The 18,538-nt window shown below is 27.7% G+C and overlaps 1 protein-coding gene across 1 annotated transcript; it reads left to right on the top strand.

Moving 5' to 3' along the window:
- The first annotated feature begins 85 nt into the window (after positions 1-85).
- LOC107451448 (tudor domain-containing protein 3) lies at positions 86-18,270 on the top strand. Its single transcript, XM_071176925.1, has 13 exons — positions 86-241; positions 3,273-3,357; positions 4,310-4,375; positions 4,648-4,805; positions 6,524-6,668; positions 6,970-7,078; positions 7,910-8,049; positions 10,467-10,634; positions 10,918-11,026; positions 11,736-11,875; positions 13,467-14,087; positions 15,585-15,713; positions 17,920-18,270. Exons 1-13 carry the CDS (start codon positions 207-209, stop codon positions 18,169-18,171), a joined length of 2,157 nt encoding a protein of 718 aa, XP_071033026.1. The 5' UTR covers positions 86-206; the 3' UTR covers positions 18,172-18,270.
- The last annotated feature ends 268 nt before the right edge of the window (positions 18,271-18,538 follow it).

Below are 18,538 nucleotides of genomic sequence, written 5' to 3'. Positions count from 1 at the left end.
GATATAAAACTTCTGATAAATATTTAATTGACTTCTTTAATCACTTGTTAATTTTATAATCACCTAAACATAACTTTTTGAGCTGCAGCTGTAACTTTAACTGTGACTGTTTTTATTTTATTTGTGTAGCTGTCTGCTACTGTAGTACTTGCTGCTAAATATTACAGCTGACTATTTTTATTTTGATAATAATTCATTTGAACTTAATGGATTTATTAACAGAATTAACAGCAAAAGGATGGTAATATTATTTTAATATTAGAATAAAATAAGTGTTTCGATTTTTTTTAATTCATTGCAATTTTTGCGTTCCCCTAATTTACTGGCTAGTTTTCTTAAATTAGGATATTTATTAACTCTAAATACACTATCAATTCACGTTAAAAATAGTCTATTAATTTCAAAATCATATTAAGTATAAATTCATTAAATATTGTAAACATTTTAAAGCAATTGTTGTTCAGGTTATCGGAGGCTGATTAAGGGGAAATTTTAAAATTCCCTGGTGAATAGTATTTATGTTAGTAGATTTTGGATTTTAGAATGATCTAGAGAATTTATTTTTTTTGTCTATTCTCTTATCATTAATGTTCAGTTCCCGCCGTCTATTAAAATCCTGTTCGTTCTGTCAACGTTTACAGGGAATATTTCTGTATCTTGATTTGTCACGCCAACTACAATCGCCAAGGTGCCAAATAGATTTTAAACTTGCAAATTTTTTTTAAAAAAATTTGTAGATGTTTGCTTGAGGGTGGCTACGAGTTATACCTTTCGAGTTAGTCCTTCTGTAAGCATCCACACTTTGCAGAAGAAAAAAAAAAGTTCAAATGCATTGAAAGATAAATTAATTGCTTCATTTTTACTGTATCTACTTTTGATAGTTTAATTAAACTTAAATTAATTTTTTTTTTAATTTCCAGAAGGGTTTTTAAAAATTAGTGTATTTATTTCATTAGAGCAAAATTTTAAAATAAAAATGCAATATAATTTTTTTTCACTTGCAATATTTATTTGCTAAGTTAGTTTTAAAATAACAAACACTTCCTGCCATTTATTGAAAATAGATTTGCCTTATTGAGTAATTAATGATCATTGGCATTGAATGATGATGGGTATTCCATACTTTTTCTTAACACATAAACAATTATCATTTGGGACAAATATCACATCCAAGGGATATTTCCGTATTGTGATCTGCCGCTCCAACTACAATTGCCAAGATGCCAAATGGATTTTAAACTTACAAACTCTTGTAAAAAAAGCATGTAGATATTTGCGGAGGTGTGGCTATGAGTTATAACTTTTAGGTTGATTTGTTTCTCTGATGTTTTTTTATTTTCTCGTGGGCCACTGCCCTTTGGCAATTATTCAGCCGCAGATCACTGTACAGAAATCTCCCCGTATTCCTTCACACTCCTTCATAATTCTTTTACTTTTTTAACTCTCGTCCTTCTATTCCCATAAGTAATGCACATTTATAAGGGTTTTTTTATCCATAAGGGTGAAATAAAATTTGTTACTTATGTGCTAGGCATCAATTAAAACTTAAATAGAAAATTCCAATTACCTTACTAGAAAAAGTTAAGCTTTTTATTTTATTTTTAAACACTTTTAAAACATATATTTTTACTTAATTTCAATTTGAAGTTGAGAAAATTATTTCATAATAGGATAGTTTTAATATCATTGATTATTGCAATGATTCCATTCATACAGATTTTAATTTTAAAAAATAGCTGATTTTATAATCTAGTGATGTTATTAGTGTTGGTCACTTTATGTACAGTGCGCAAAATAAAATAAGAACCAACCTGGATAAATTTAGATCTAATGATTTGATCTTCATGTTTTAGGATTGAACTTTAATGGTTTAAAGGGGTGACCTCAAATAAGCTAATAATTTAGTGCAGACGATAGTTTAATTTACAAAATCAGACTGAAAAACGTATTTTGCCTGAATAAACATATCTTTTTTTCAACGGTTTCAGATTTCTGATCCCCAAAATATAGGGGGTAGGCACAATCTGAGAAATATGGTCCCCATAGTTTGGCCTCCTTGGTGTTAATTTTCTTCTTTTGTGTATTTTGTCATATCTCAAATTTTTTTTAAAAAGAATTGAAAAATTTTTGCTCAAAATTAATAAAATTTTTTATTTAAAGATAATTCAATGCAGAAACTGTTAGTAAATTTGTTTTTTATTATTTTATTAAAGAATGGATGAAAAAATTTGAATTGTTAGGTATGCAATTGTTTGCATCATTTTAAAGAATATAATTTTACATGGCAAAATACAAAAATTAGACTGATTTTGTTTAAAATTTGTGTTTTGCCATTAAAAATTACATTCTGTAAAATGTTGCACAAAATTGTATATCTTACAATTCAAAATATTTTGGACCATTTTTAAATAAAATAATGAAAAATAAATTATTAAAAGTTTTTTTGTTTTTGTTGCATAGAATTATCTTCGCATAAACAAATTTTATAATTGTGTGTAATGTTTTTTTAATTCACTTAAAATGTTCTTGAGATATGGTGAAATACTCAAAAAGTAAAATTATGTTAAGGAGGGGTCCAAACTTGTGAGAGCTTTCCTGACCAAACTATTAAAACCATATTTGCCAGATTGCGGCTACCCTATATAATTTGAGGGTCAGAAATCCAAATCCCTCGTTTAAAAGGTATGATTATTCATAGAAAGTATGTTTTTATGACTGATTTCGTAATTCAAGCTATTAAGTTTGTGTCCTAGAATGTGAAAATCTGATCATTAAATCAAAAGTTATTTAGGGCTGTCTGTTTTTTTTTTTTTTTTNTTTTTTTTTTTTTTTTTTTTTTTTTTTTTTTTTTTTTTTTTTTTTTTTTTTTTTTTTTTTTTTGGTGCATTGCAGGACATATTTATAAAGAATGATAATAAGGAAATTTGTTTGAGTGTTAAACAACCTTTTGTATTGAGTAGTAACAGCGATGACTCTGGGAATAAAGCATTTGCCTTCCAATGTTCTGAACTAGGTTTGAATCCCGTCAACGATATAAATTCCACATCCGGCTTGCACCGATCACTGTGATGATGTAAAATATCCTTAGTTATACACAGATCATGGTTTACGAGTTCCCTTGCCGTTAGACTAACTGTATGAGGTTTCCCTCTCATGTAACACGATATATCTAAATAAATTTTTTTTATTTTATTTATGAATAGTTATAAAAATTGCTTTCAAAACACTTGTGATCTTTATTTTTTCTTTATTTGTTTAATTTAATTTTTCAGGTATCTCTCTAATAAAGGTCTTGAAATATGTAAAGAAGGTTTGAATCATGTAGATGTGAATGGGATCATTCGCAAAGCTCTTGACGTGAGTAAATTATTTTTTAAAAAAAATTAGACATCTAGATATCTAAAACATATTAAATAATTATACCCTGGGCTATAGTAATATCCGTATTATAGATGTAGTTAAATAAACAAAACTTGCTTCTTTGATTTAATGATTTTCACATAATAAAGTTCAAATTGGTTGAATTTCAATTAGAAGTAAATAGAGTGTTGACTCGTATTTGTTTTTGTTTGTACAACCTGAAATAAATAAAGATGTTTCAACAAAGATAGAGGATCTATTGCATACAAGTTGCATTCAAAAAGTCCAGTGAATGAGCCTATAGTTAAATAACCATAATGAATACGATGTTGAACTTAAGGTGGACTGGACGAGTGTGGTCTAGCTTCTAAATCGTGATAGCTAAGTAGAAATAAAGAGAGTGTTTCTTGGTTAACAGTTGAAGATCTCGATGAACATATGGTTTATGTCAATTTAAAGCTGATTCTGAGAAAAAAAAATTATTTTGCATGTTGAAAAAAAAGGGTTTTGCAGCCCACCTGCACTGTGTTATAACTCTCGGGATGAACCGATTTAGTAATCCTGTCAAAATTGAGTAATCCTCAAAGTGCAACAGATGACAATTCATTTGGCATTTTTTGTGAAAAATGGACATAAACCATTCTTTTCCCTTGGTTTTCAGTTATCTTTCCTTTGAAATATCAAAAATGTTACTAGAGAGGACACTTCTAAACCAGCTATCATTTTTGACTAGTGTTTTGTGAAATTGAAATTGCTTCTTCTGTAGATGTGAGAATAATTTAAATTTTTTGGGCAAAGATTACTTCTGAATATTTGCTTTTCATGGACATGTGTCATTTTATTGCTCTCTTAAAATACTTTGAACAATAAGAATTATATTTATTAAAGTATTTACTATTGAATACTTGCTGCTTTTATGTGTTGTTTTAAAGCATTTTCATAATTTTAGATTGATCTGCGGGAAATAGGAGGAAAGTTTTTCCCTGATGAATCGAATCGTGGAAAGCTTGATTCTGTAAGCATAAATGTTTTTTTAATTATATTGTTTCACTTTTTATTTTAGCTCTTGCTTTTAACTGTACTGCTTCATTTTCATTTACCAACTGGTCTCACTTGTTTAAACAAATGGTATAAAAAGTTTTATATGTATGTTATTAAAAAATCTTCATTATAATTCTTATGTGTCTATTTAGAAAATGGTTTTATGAAACTTTTCATTAGTACTTTTATCAACTTCCCACTTTTCATCTGAATAATTAACGACACAAGTTGTTTCTTTCTTTCTAGATATCTGGCTCTGGTGTAGTTCAAATACAAAAAATTAAAAATGCCTCTGCTCCTAAATACGAGTATGGCTCTGGAGCTCCAACCATTTTGAGGCTATTATTAACAGATGGAAATGTATATGTGAATTGCCTGCAATGGGGACCATGGAAGTCTATTACGTAAGTATAAGTTACTATATCCCATAACCATCCACTCAAAGAGTTGCATTGGCTCAATGGTTAAGGCACTGGATTTACCTTGTGGAGGACTGGAGCTTGATAGTGGCAGCGTGAAGTCCCTGTGGCAGAACTTTTTTGAGATATCTGCAACAAAAATCTCTAGCACTAATATCTTTCTGCAAGATACTCTTAATAATAACAAACATATATGTCACTAATTTAAAATAACAAAAGCGCTGTGTTTACAAAAATAATTAAATATAATATTTTTTTAATTAAACTGTAATGATTTTTTATTCTATATATTATGGGTGATATTCTCGCATTTTGTTTCGGGGGGGGGATGCATTAATTATTTCTTTCTTCACAGTTTGTAAATAATTATCACAATAAAAAATAATTAAAAATCAGAAAGTCCATAGTAGTAATCACGTGAATCGGACTGCACAAAAAGGGGTTACTCAAATTCGTGTTTCGTTTCGAGATTAGGTTGTTGTAATTAATATCGTATTAAATATCGGATTTAAAAACTTCGGAGAAACATCAATAGCAATCAGTAGAATCATTGTCTTTAAAATTTTGCCATTTACTCAAATGCGCCCTTCGAATTTTCCATATTTTTTTTTTTTTAATATATCAGGATATTTAAAATCCACGTGAAAATCAATATTAATAACTGCCGGAAATTCAATCAAACATTACATCAATTTTCGATACTATCTGCGTAAATTAAGCGCATCAAAAAGTGATTATCTAAATGCATGATTCAAATTTTACATGTAAATTTCTGTAGGAAAGAAAACTAAAAATATTTACTTTTGGAAAGAAAATATTTCTGCAAGAGCTCTGTAACGCTCTGCGACAATGTCGTCGTGATTCTGCCACGGGGCGTGAAACCCATCCAGCTTTGGATTGATGGATCTGGGAACCAGTGACAGCCTGTGCACAATGTTGAACACATTGCCACAATCATACTGTAGGCCATGAAATTGTTGAGCCTTAACCTCCTGGTCTATAACAGGCTATTTCAGAAATTCTTTACTTGGCCTTATCCATCCAAAACTCAGTTTCAGATGCAACTGATTTACTTTCATGCAAGAAATAAAAGTCTGCATTTTTCCATGTCAATTAAAGAATAACTCTGTTTGGCAAGCAAGTTTGCTTTAGTAGTGTGCTAGTTAAAAAATTTCTACTTTTCCATTAGTTGGTTACCAGACTAAAATCTGTATCAAAAGCAAATGGGCCAAGTTTTAGTCATTAACAACTAATGAAATGTAGAAAACTAGAAAAAAAAAATGCATTACAGAAAAGGGGAAATTTGTAGCCAACTTCTAAAAAGCCTATATGTTTTAAATTTATTGTAAGTGCTAGAAATGGACTATGGGACTTAGGTGCTTTGGCAATTGCAGTTGAATCCAATTTTATCTGAAAATTCTTGAGAAATATGACAATAGCCACAATAAAACATTAGTCCACTAGGGATCAAATATTCTTATATCCCACTATTGGGCTAATGTCCAGCTGTTGAGCCTAAGTACTAATCTTATTTGAATTTACTTAACCATAAATAGCAATATAAGTATAAATCATAGTTTTAGTATTTTATTTTGCATTGTTGCTTACTGTTTTTTTTGGCTTAAATTCTTTTGTTTTTAATAGCAGTGGAGCTATATTATTCTTTTAATTTTTAAGGTTTTTCTCAATTTATTATATTATAGCATGGATACTCCACCTGGCACCAAAATATTTTTAAAGCCAGGCAAAATTGCGATGCAAAACAATTTTTTGCTATTGAGTGAAAACCAGTTCAATTTACTAGATGGTCATGTTGCACCAATGGTTGAAAAATGGGAACTATGTCGAGTAAGTATGTTTTTGAATTAAACTATTATTCTGTATAAAGTAAAATTTTTGTAGCAGATAATATTCTTTGATTATAATGTCTGTGATAATACAATATTTGATGGAGAACAACTGTGATTTAGTAATTATGTAACTAGGGTAAGAATTTTGTGTAAAGAATAATTTGTATGCATCTTTATTTTGTATGTTTCTTAAATCCTAGTTCATTCATTATGTTTCTTAAATCCTAGTTCATCATCTGTGATTTATATTTAATTTTTTTTGTGACTTAAATTTTATGTTATAAACAATTTACTTTTAGCAATTGGCATCACATGTGCGTACTAAAGGAAATTTAGATGGTAACGGTCCTCCTCCATGGATTCCATTTGGGAAACCTATTACTGCTACTAAACAACCAATGAAAGGAAGTATGTGTATTTAATAAATTCATTAAAAAGAATTATGGCTTTTATTTTAAGTTATTTTTAAAGCATTTGATACTATTTGTTTTTCCCATTAAAATATTTTTCCTTTACTTCCTACCATTACTAACTAGAATTCTCACATATATTATCATATTATTCCATAAAGAATATGGGAGTTCCATGGATAATGGAGAATTCCATGGGATAATTTGTCTTAATAATTTAGTTGTTAAGGAAATATTTATTAGGGGTTTAAATGATGAGAAAGCATGTTATGTCGTGCAATATACAAAATAGCTTATAAATCTTTATATATATATTTTTAGAATCCTTATCGAAAGTAAAGCTCGAAAAGTAGTCACTTTTAAAATGGAAATTAATATAAAAGCAAAGAAAAATTAAAAATGTTATCAAAATCTAATTACTTATCATTTAGAAAGATGAGATCAAAAACACAATCTGTTTTCCCACATTAAACTTGAAGGTATATCTAATTTGTCTTCTCAAAATTTTCCCTGGCAATCAAACAGGTTTTGAAAAAGTTTTCTTTTTTTTTTTTTACCTTACTTGAAAACTATATTGTTGCATTTCACAAGTATTTATTTTTGTCAAAAATTCTAAGAATTTATGTTAATATTGGTGATTACATTATACCCTGTTTGTTATTTTATGTTACATTAAGTAATGCCAATTATCTTATGATTTTTCATTATTTCCTTTTAAATTAAGATATTTTAAATATACCAGATATAATAATATAATAAATAAATTAAAAATGTACTGTAGCTTTATTCATTTTTCATCATTTATAGAGAAGGTTTTTATTATTTTCAGAAAATTTTCGTGCTCTAGAGACTGAAACTAAAGAGACAAAAGAGGAGGATGAAGCTTTCAAACAACAGAGATTAGCAAACATTGCAGAGGTTGCCAGAGTAAAAGAAGGAAAACCTAAAGTATTTGGAGGTGGAAAAGATGTAAGTTTTAAGCATAAATTTATCTAGGATGTTTGGAGTGGTTTAATTAAATCTAGATTTGTTCCTTCCTTGAGTAAAAATAACAAATGTAAAAAAATAATAATCATCTTAAATTAGATTTGAAACCATGATCAAATAAATTAATATTCCTGTAACTTTCCTAAAAGCAATATAACTAAATTTATTTCATTTTAACGCATATTTAGAGTACGTTTATTATAATTTGAGATAGCTCTTTACAGCTTCTTAAAGATAATTTTCTTATTTGATAAGAGTTGTGTGTATGTAAATTTCTTATAAACAGAATTGGGGAAATCTATTAAAAACTCAATTTTGTTTCTTGCTTTATATAATGAATAAAAGCTATTCAGCATACGAGAAAGTTTTTAATTACAAAAAATATTAAGAAATGAATGATATAAAATCATGAAGTTACCTTGTCATTAACTTTTATGCTGCACAAATTTAAATCTTAATTAAACATTTGCATGTGATTTGTTATTTTTAAATGGTAAATAAAAAAAAACTTATTACTTAACATTTTATCAAAATTTTCTTACTTAATTTCATTGTATCATAGATTTCCAAGAACATTTATTTATATCTTTCTTTTTTCAATTGTAACCAAAAATTAAAAAAAGTTTTTTTTTTTACCTAACTGTACAATATACTTATTTGTTTTTGCTTAAAAAAATAAGACTGAAACATTAAATACATTTTTATTTTTTTTCTCCATAAATTGTATATGATTTTTGAAACTATAGATTTTTACTATAATTTTTGTAAAAGGTACTATCAACTAAATATATGTAAATTTTATTAAAATATGTGTTGGCTTTAGCAGCATAAAAGCTTTATTTTATGTGCATGGTGATAGTAAAATATATTGACTTTCAAAATAAATTTTCATATTTGCTTGATTATTTTCAAAGCCACTGGACATATTTTAATGAAATTCATTATAAACAATGGTTGATATAATTACAAATAAAATAATCATTCAAGAGTTATATAATATAGGAATGACCATAAATAACATTTATCGGAGATACTAAGTACAAAACAGTTCCTCAATTCAGGACACGGAAACTTCTTACAGATATAAAAACTTTACATCTAAAAGCTGTTCAATCCATCCCGCAAATGTTTTCACTTTCCAGAACATTGTTGAACAGATGAGTTCCATGTAAATGCACATTGCTATTACATTAAAATGAAATCAAGGCCAACTTTACATTAGAGCAGTGTTTCCCAAAGTGTGGTATGTGCACCCCCACAGGTATGTGAACAGTTTAGCCGGGGAGTTTAGCGTTATTTGCGAAATATCTTGCAACAAACGAAAATTTTATTTAAAAACAAAGCTAGCCATGAAAATTTCCGGTTAAGTATTTTTCTATTGGCTATTTTTTGCAGAGTTAACAGTTAATACTTGTGGTGTCAACAGCCAGTTGTGATTTTTAACTTTATTCTCCATTTTAAATAAACATATTTTTAAAAAAAAGACATTCATTTTTTATTAGTGGCACGCAGCGTTATAAAAAATTTAGAAAGGGTACACAAAATTCATAAGTTTGGGAAAAATTGCATTAGGGAAAAGCGAATATAGTGAACCCTGACCCCATTCATATACCATACCTCTCGCTTGTCACACTGTCTCTTTCGAAATCCCAGAAGAGTATAAAACTGTTCAACATGATGCTTTCTTATGCCATAAAAGCTCTCTTGCCATAGTAATGGCCATTGCTTGCAGATAGTGGGTCTCCGATTCATGATTTCACATGGAGAGAACCAAGAACTTGCTGTTCTTTCCATTTGAAAGCTGTTGAATAGTTATTTTATTTTTATTATCAAACTATGATCATATAGAATTCCATCAGCATCTATCCAGTTGTTCTTAAGATAATGGATCAAATCTTATAATTCTCAAACTCATTGAACATTTTTAAACAGCAATGTAAGTTGTTCCCTAGTTTCCCTTCCTTTTTTTAATTAACATTTTTAAAAAAAAATAAAGTTATTGTGTTAATAAAGGCAAAACTCTTTCAATAATTTTCCTGTGATCGTACATATATTTAGTTTCCAAATTGTATTGTTTTTGTAATAATTTTATTGCTTTCAATTTATTATCTAATTTATTGCTTTGAAACCTGAACTTTTTTTTGTAACTCTGTTGTAGAATTTCAATTTGCTGGCAACGGAAGTTTCTTTTAAGAGGTTGTTTTTAGTTTTATTGGAATATATTTTAATCTATATCNGCCTAAATACTTCTCTTATTTGAATTTACTTAACCAAAAATAGCAATATAAGTATAAATCAGAGTTTTAGTATTTTATTTTGCATATTGCTTACTGTTTTTTTGGCTAAAATTCTTTTGTTTTAAATAACAGTGAAGCTGTATTTTTCTTTTAATTTATAAGGTTTTTCTCAATTTATTTAATAGCATGGATACTCCACCTGGCACCAAAATTTTTTTAAAGCCAGGCAAGATTACGATGCAAAACAATTTTTTGCTATTGAGTGAAAACCAGTTCAATTTACTAGATGGTCATGTTGCACCAATGGTTGAAAAATGGGAACTATGTCGAGTAAGTATGTTTTTGAATTAAACTATTATTCTGTAAAATTTTTGTAGCAGGTAATATGCTTCTTTGATTATAATGCCTGTGCATTTGACAATATTTGATGGAAATTCAATGCATTGTTATTTTGGGAGAACAACTGTAATTTAGGTAAGAATTTTATGTGGAGAATAATTTATATGTATCTATATTCTGAATGTTTCTTAAATCCTAGTTCATCTCATTATCTGTCATTTATATTTAATTTTTTTGAGACTTAGATTTTATATTATAAACAATTTACTTTTAGCAATTGGCATCACATGTGCGCACTAAAGGTAATTTAGATGGTAATGGTCCTCCTCCATGGATTCCATTTGGGAAACCTATAACTGCTACTAAACAACCAATGAAAGGAAGTATGTGTATTTAATAATTCATTAAAAAATTTATGGCCTTTATTTTAAGTTATTATTAAACCTCTAAGCATTTGATACTGTTTGTTTTTGCCATTAAAAAATTTTTTGCATTACTTCCCACCATTACAAACTAGATTCTCTCCTATATTATCATATTATTCCATGAGGAATAAGGGAGTTCCATTGTGAATGGAGAATTCCATGGGATAATTTGTCTTAATAATTTAGTTGTTGAGGAAATCTATTAGGGGTTTAAATGATGAGATAGCTTATATGCCATGCAATATACAAGATAGCCTATTAATCTTTAATATATATTTATTTAGAATCCTTATCGAAAGTGAATTTAGAAAAGTATTCACTTTAAAAATGGAAATTAATATAAAAGCTAAGAAAAATTAAAAATGTTATCAAAATCTAAAAACTTATCATTTAGCAAGATGAGATCAAAAACACAATCTGTTTTCCCACATTAAACTTGAAGGTATTTATAATTTCTCTTCTCAAAATTTTCCATAGCAATCGACCAGGTTTTGAAACAAGTTTATTATGTTACATTAAGCAATGCATATTATCTTATGATTTTTCATTATTTTCTTTTGAATTAAGATATTTTAAGTATACCAGATATAATAAATAAATTGTAAATGTACTGTAGCTTAATTATTCATTTTTCATCATTTATAGATAAGGTTTTTATTATTTACAGAAAATTTCCGGGCTCTTGAGACTGAAACTAAAGAGACAAAAGAGGAGGATGAAGCTTTCAAACAACAGAGATTAGCAAACATTGCAGAGGTTGCCAGAGTAAAAGAAGGAAAACCTAAAGTATTTGGAGGTGGAAAAGATGTAAGTTTTAGTTATTAATTTAGTTATAAATTTGAAACTATGATCAAATAAATTAATATTCCTGTAATTTTCCTAAAAGCAATGTAATTAAATTAATTTCATTTTAACACAAATTTAGAGTGTGTTTATTATCATTTGAGACAGCTCTTTACTGCTTCTTATAGATAATTTTCTTACTTGATAAGAGTTGTGTGTATATAAGTCTCATATAAATAGAATTGTGGAAATCTATTATATATATACTATCAATATTTTTTTAATAATAAAAATATTAAGCAATGAATGATATAAGATCATAAAATTACCTTATCATTAACTTAAATTTAAATCTTAATTAAACATTTGCATGTGATTTATGTTTCTTTTTTAAATGGTTAATAAAAAAAACTTATTAGTTGACATTTTATCAAAATTTTCTTACTTAATCGCATTGTATCATAGATTTCCAAGAACATTTATTTTTATCTTTTTTTTAAATTGTAACCAAAAATTAGAAAAAGTTTTTTTTTTTTACTTATTTCTGTACCATATACTTATTTGTGTCTCAGATAATACGATTTATCCATATTATACAAATCTATAGGCATATAAAAGTTTCAGATTTGTTGATTATTTTCAAAGATACTGCTCAGATTTTAATGAAATTCAATATAAAATTCAGTTGATATTATAGTTGATCAGTATACTGATCTTTCATTATAATGAAATTCAACTGATATTATTAAAAATAAAATTATCATTCAAGAGTTATATAATATAGGCGTGACCATACATAATGTTCATTGAAGACACAGTAATTAAGAATGAAAAAAAAATTCCCCTCTATTCAGGGTATGGTATCCTCTTACAGATATAAAAGCTTTACATCTAAAAGATGGCCAATCCATCCCACAATTTTTTTTTTACTTTCTAGAACATTGTTGAACAGATGAGCTCGATATGGAGAGAAGGGAATATAGTGAACCCTGACCCAATTTATATACCTCTCGCTTGTCACACTGTCTTTTTTGAAGTCCCAGAAGAGTATAAAACTGTACAACATGATGCTTTCTTATGCCATAAGAGCTCCGCTGTCATATTAATGGCCATTGCTTACAAGTAGTGGTTCTCTAATTCGTGATTTCACATGGAGAGAACCAAGAACTTGCTGTTATTTCCATTTGAAAGCTGTTGAATAGTTATTTTATTTTTTATTATCAAACTATGATTAGACCAAATTCATCTCATTATCTAATTTATTGTTTTGAAACCTGAACTTTTTTTGAAACTCTGCTGTAGAATCTCAATTTGCAGGCCACGAAACTTTTTGTAAAAGATTATTTTCAGTTCTATTGAATTATATTTTAATCTATGTAGTGATTTCATATTAATTTATAATGTAACTGTTAGTGTATTATTTATAAATTGCAATGTATAACTTGTAAATTTTGTGAATATTAATCAGTATGCATCATTGAAAAGAAATAAATCACATGCTTTGAGGAATATTTTGATGTATAGCATCATGCTAATTTTATTCACATTAAATTTTTCTGTTACCAAATTACTTGAATTTTTTTTTCGTAATTAATTCAATATTTTTATCTTACAGAAACAGAGCAACACCAAACCTGAATCTAATTTCCCTCACAATTTATCTGGTAACTCTAGTGATACCGCCAATCATGCCAAACCCTATCGTAATTTTAACGAATACGACAATCGGCAACCACCCAGAAACCAAAATGATTACAAATATCCCAGAAATAATAATGGTGGCAATAACCACAACAACAGAAATGGTAAAAATTGGGCACACCAGGACGCACCTCGAACTCAAGTTCCATCAGAAAACTCTACCCAAGGACAGTTTTATTCTAAAGACAAAAGAATGGATCAGCGAAATAAGTTTCAAAACGATTTTCAAAATCCTAGAAATCAGAATACCCATCAACAACAAAGAACATTTAACAGCAATACCTATCGTGGAAATGACAGTGCCAATTCTTCAAAGAAATTTTCAAAAGGTTCAAACTTCTATGAAAATTCAAGAACTTCTTCAGATAGACCTTATGGAAATGATCACAGCAATGTGGAGGATCTATCACAAAGAATTTCTAGTATTAAATTGCATGGTTATGACCATTCCAACGAGGGAACTGTTACAATACCTAACAAACCTTTTATTATACCTGGTGCAGAAGTTCTGGCTAAATATTGGGAAGATCATAAGGTAGGAATTCATTTCTTTTAATGAGTTGCCTAAATGATAATACATAATAGCGTAATGAATGAAGAGCTTAGTGGGAAATAAATCGTATGTGATATTTTTAATACACTAAATTTTACAATTCTTTTTTTTTTTAAGTCAGTTATTGTTATAAAACATCAAATTAGTCTGCTGAGTCATTAAATAAAGTGTTTTTGGTGGAAAAAGGCACATTGTAAACAGTTTCATGTTTAGAGACCAGTTAACATTTTTATAAAATCACACTGAAATATCCTTTAACGTTATTTTTTACCAAGCTCTTCAAATGTTTACATCTATGACGACTTATTGAATAATCTGGCTCCTTGCAAAATGCTACTGTCATTTTTCTGTGTACCATAAAATTTCCAGTATTTTCTAAGCAACCTGACAATTTTTAGGCCTATTGCAGTGATCTCACATGCCTCATATTAATTGGTAAATATTGTACTATTCATTACAAAAGCAGACTATTTTATTTCAAGCTGTTGCAATAATCTTTGAGGAGTGAAGACTTATTTTAAGCAGCCTTATTAAAAGTTTATTGCAATTAGCCTTATTAAAAGTTAATTGCAATAAGCCGAAGCATGTTAAGTCTATTTATAGCTTAGCAAATCATCATTCTTTTAAAAACTTTTCTCTCATTGTCTAATGTTTCTTATGACAATTTTGATCCATAAACATAAATATTTATAAAAATTTGCTTATTTAGAGTAATTATAATAATAATGCTATTGCAGCAATTAATTAATAGTTAATGTATTTCACTGAAAAAATTCAATTTAAGGCTTATCATGAACAGAATCTAAGATCAATGATTCATGCTCAAATCAATGCTTCCTAAAGGACAAGTCATAACTTTCCCCCCAATGCTTTTTGACATATTTGATGCGCTGGCGAAATTGCTGAAGACCTTAAACTTATTCATTTTCCCTGACTTTTTTGGTATTTTAGTTCATTTCGAAATTGCTAAAAGTTCCTGCTTTTTCCTGTTCTGTGGCCACCTTGTAAGAGAAAGTAGGGATAAAAATCATTGCAGAATTTATTTTTTTATTCTTCAGAAAATACTTTATTGAATGAGGATCTTTAGCAGCATAGTAATTAGCTAATATTTTTCCAAAGTTGACATTTTAACAGCTAACTGTACCTTAGTGTTGTTTCCAGTTTCATTCTTTACATACTTTAAAATATTTCCATCACATAATTCCAGTAGACATCCAAACATCTTGTCTGCACGTAAATTTTGTCCTTTTTATCACTAAAAAGGCTCTTAATTGCTCCTCTGAATAATTTAAATAATTATTAAAAAAAAAAAAATAATATTTTTGATAAGTGTAACCATCTATTATCAATTAGATTATCCCTGTACTAGCTTTTGGTATCACTATTATGTCACTTTTTAAACCTTATCTGTATTAATACTTTTACGATAATGTTTTGTTTCTACACTCTTTTACTGAACTATTAAATTTTTCTTTTAAGTTTTATCCTGCTAAAGTAACTGGTGTTGGACCCGAGGGCAAAACGTGTGTTGTTTTCTTTACTGACTATGGAAATTATGAAGAAGTAGTAGTGGATGATGTTCAGGAAATGCAAGTTNGTCTTTCAAAGGTATGTGTAAAATTTTAAATATATTTTTAGTGAACTAAGAAATATTGAGATAAAGGAAAAAAACCTCGTTTGAATTTTTTTTTAAATTTTTCAATTCAAACTGTAGCCTTTTTTCCTTGGAAAATTGTAGTTATACATTTGATAATTATAATTGTGATTAGTGATAAAAGTAAACTTATATATAATTATTCATTTTAACTATGCAAAGAAGGGTAAGATATTTGCCCTTTTTATAAAATACAATGTCCTTTTTTAAACTTGCTGCCCTTTTTTTTAAAAGTATAGTGCCCTTTTCAATTTTAGCACCCTGCCCTTTTTTTAGTCTAGAATGAACCCTGCAAAAAATAAGCATCTTTCAAGTACTCGAAAAATATTTTTATTCACCTTCCAAAAAAAATCATAATTAGGATCTGTGCAGTAATAAAAATTATTTTTTCTATCGTTTAAGGTACTTAATTTATAAACATGAAATCAATAAAATTCAATAACATTTTCAAAAACTTGACATAATCATGATGATATAACTAGTCTCTGATAAATAGTGCAGAGAAAATTCTGAAAATAATGCATTTTTTGTAATTTAGAACAACAATCGTTACAGCAACGAAAAAATCTCTTATTAAAAGATAGAAAATTAAACACTTTTTACTAACACCGAATAAAAAAAGCACCTTTAAGGGCTTTTGAGAAACGTGAATCAAAAATAAGCACCTTTAAGCACTTTTTAAAAACGCTACGCACCCCGTTTCTTTATGATTATTATTGTATCTTATTTAATGAACAGAAATTTTTTGTCAAATGGATGCATATGAAATAGAAACATAATATTTAAATAAATATATGGGAATTGCAATGATATTTTTGCATCTTTGTATTTTTCTTTTCAAGTTCTTTTTCTAGCCCATACTAACCCTATTACACTATTATTATTCCCATACTAACCCTATTATCTGGAATAAATTACACTATTAGATATTATTAACACATCTGTTGCTGATCTATCGCCAGTACACAATTTTTTTATTTTTATACATGTATATTTGTAAACATTACAATAAAATTTCCTTGTCATCTCTTCCTATGGTGTAACTGTCCTATTACAAATTGAGTCTGCAACTGTCTAATTACGAAACAAAGTTTTATTTGAGTCTGCAGTTTTTTAGTAATAAAGTTTCAAAGTGATTAATTAACTGAAAAACCTGTTTTTTCATCCTAAAATCTCTGTTAATTTTTTTCAAAAATAATCTAATATATCATTTAATCTTAAGAGTTACTTAATATTTAGTATATTTTTTATTCTAAAGGTATTAAATTAATGTTTAATAATATCTAATGTTATAAAAAATTTTAAGAAAAATTTACTTTTACTTAAATAAGTTACATAACAAAAACAGTGGGTACTTTTGACCTGCGGAATATAAATAATAAAATTACTAGGATTATTTGTTACAAATTTAATAATTAACAAACTAGGAATTACAGTATTTCGTTAATTCAAAAAGGATAAAAAAAAAATTATAGGCTTAAAAAAAAAGTCATCAATTTTTCAAAATTATCATGTTTATACTGCAGAGCATTAATATTTTTTTTCCTTCTACATATAATGTGACAATGTAGTGACTGTTCTGGTTTCACTGTTAATTCTTTGTATCTTTCAAATGATAATGTGCATATTTTTTTTCTCTTACTTATACATTTATTATTATTTTCCCTCCAAATTTAATGCTGTAGGTGAGTTCTAAATCAAAGAGCCCGTCATGTCAGTTCTGAATTGCTCAAATTTTTAAGTTGTAAACTTTTGCTTGAATAGAAATATCTTTTCTCAATATTTAAAATAATTCTATTAGAAAAAACTTACTTGCAAGCTTCTTCTGTTATGCTTTTTAGCATTTAAACATATCAAATTTTTTTTCATTTTTTTTACATATACTGGTTTTAACATTTCATTTGACTGACTTTGTTACAGAACTGACTTAATATTTTTGTATAATTAACATCCAAATTGTATGACTTAATCATAAATAGCCAAAAAAATATTCCATTAATTAAAAGGGCACCCTATTTCCTAAACTTGAGGAATGAGATTGGCAAAAAGTGAAAAATCTGAAATTCTACGAAAGTTATAAGAGAGTAACAATTAATTAACTTATGTACAAAGTGTATAAAAAAGAAATGAGTAATTAACTTCCGCTGACCATCTTTTAAAAAATTAATCTATTTATTTCAGAATGTTGGACCTATTTCCTTTCAACCAAGTCACTGGAATGGCCGAGAAAGAGATCAAGATTTTCGATCCTCTTCTGATTATCAAGATAATCGACACAGATCTGGTCAAGGTCAAAGACGTCATGATGGCCACAGACAACAACGACATGACGACCAAAGACAACAACAACGACATGACTTCAGGCCATCAGTAAAATTGTATCAACCCCCACAACAACGTCATCCATCTTAGATTAAAAATTGTTATATAATTTTGTACTATTAGAAATCAACAATTATTTGATACCCTAAAAGAACTCATTAAAAATACTTTTAAGCATTGTGAAAATTATTTTTAGTTGTTTTTTTATATTGTAAATATATTCAACATTATAATCTTTTGAAAGAAATTGCAAACTAAATTGGAAAAATATTTTAATTTTTTTTTCTTCAGATCTTACCTATTAAAATTACTTCAAGCAATCATTGTTCAATTTTCTCCTTACAATTAGTTTTATATTTAAACTTTAATACTGTAATATTTTTTAAAAAATATAAAAAATAATGGTTTCTGCATTCATTTGTCAAGAACTATACACATATGAGGAGTGTTTGATACT

This window comes from Parasteatoda tepidariorum, chromosome 2 (assembly GCF_043381705.1).
Source record: "Parasteatoda tepidariorum isolate YZ-2023 chromosome 2, CAS_Ptep_4.0, whole genome shotgun sequence".
Taxonomy (NCBI): Eukaryota; Metazoa; Arthropoda; class Arachnida; order Araneae; family Theridiidae; genus Parasteatoda; species Parasteatoda tepidariorum.
The sequence above is the reverse complement of the archived record's forward strand: the minus strand, read 5'-3'. Positions and strand labels throughout refer to the sequence as shown.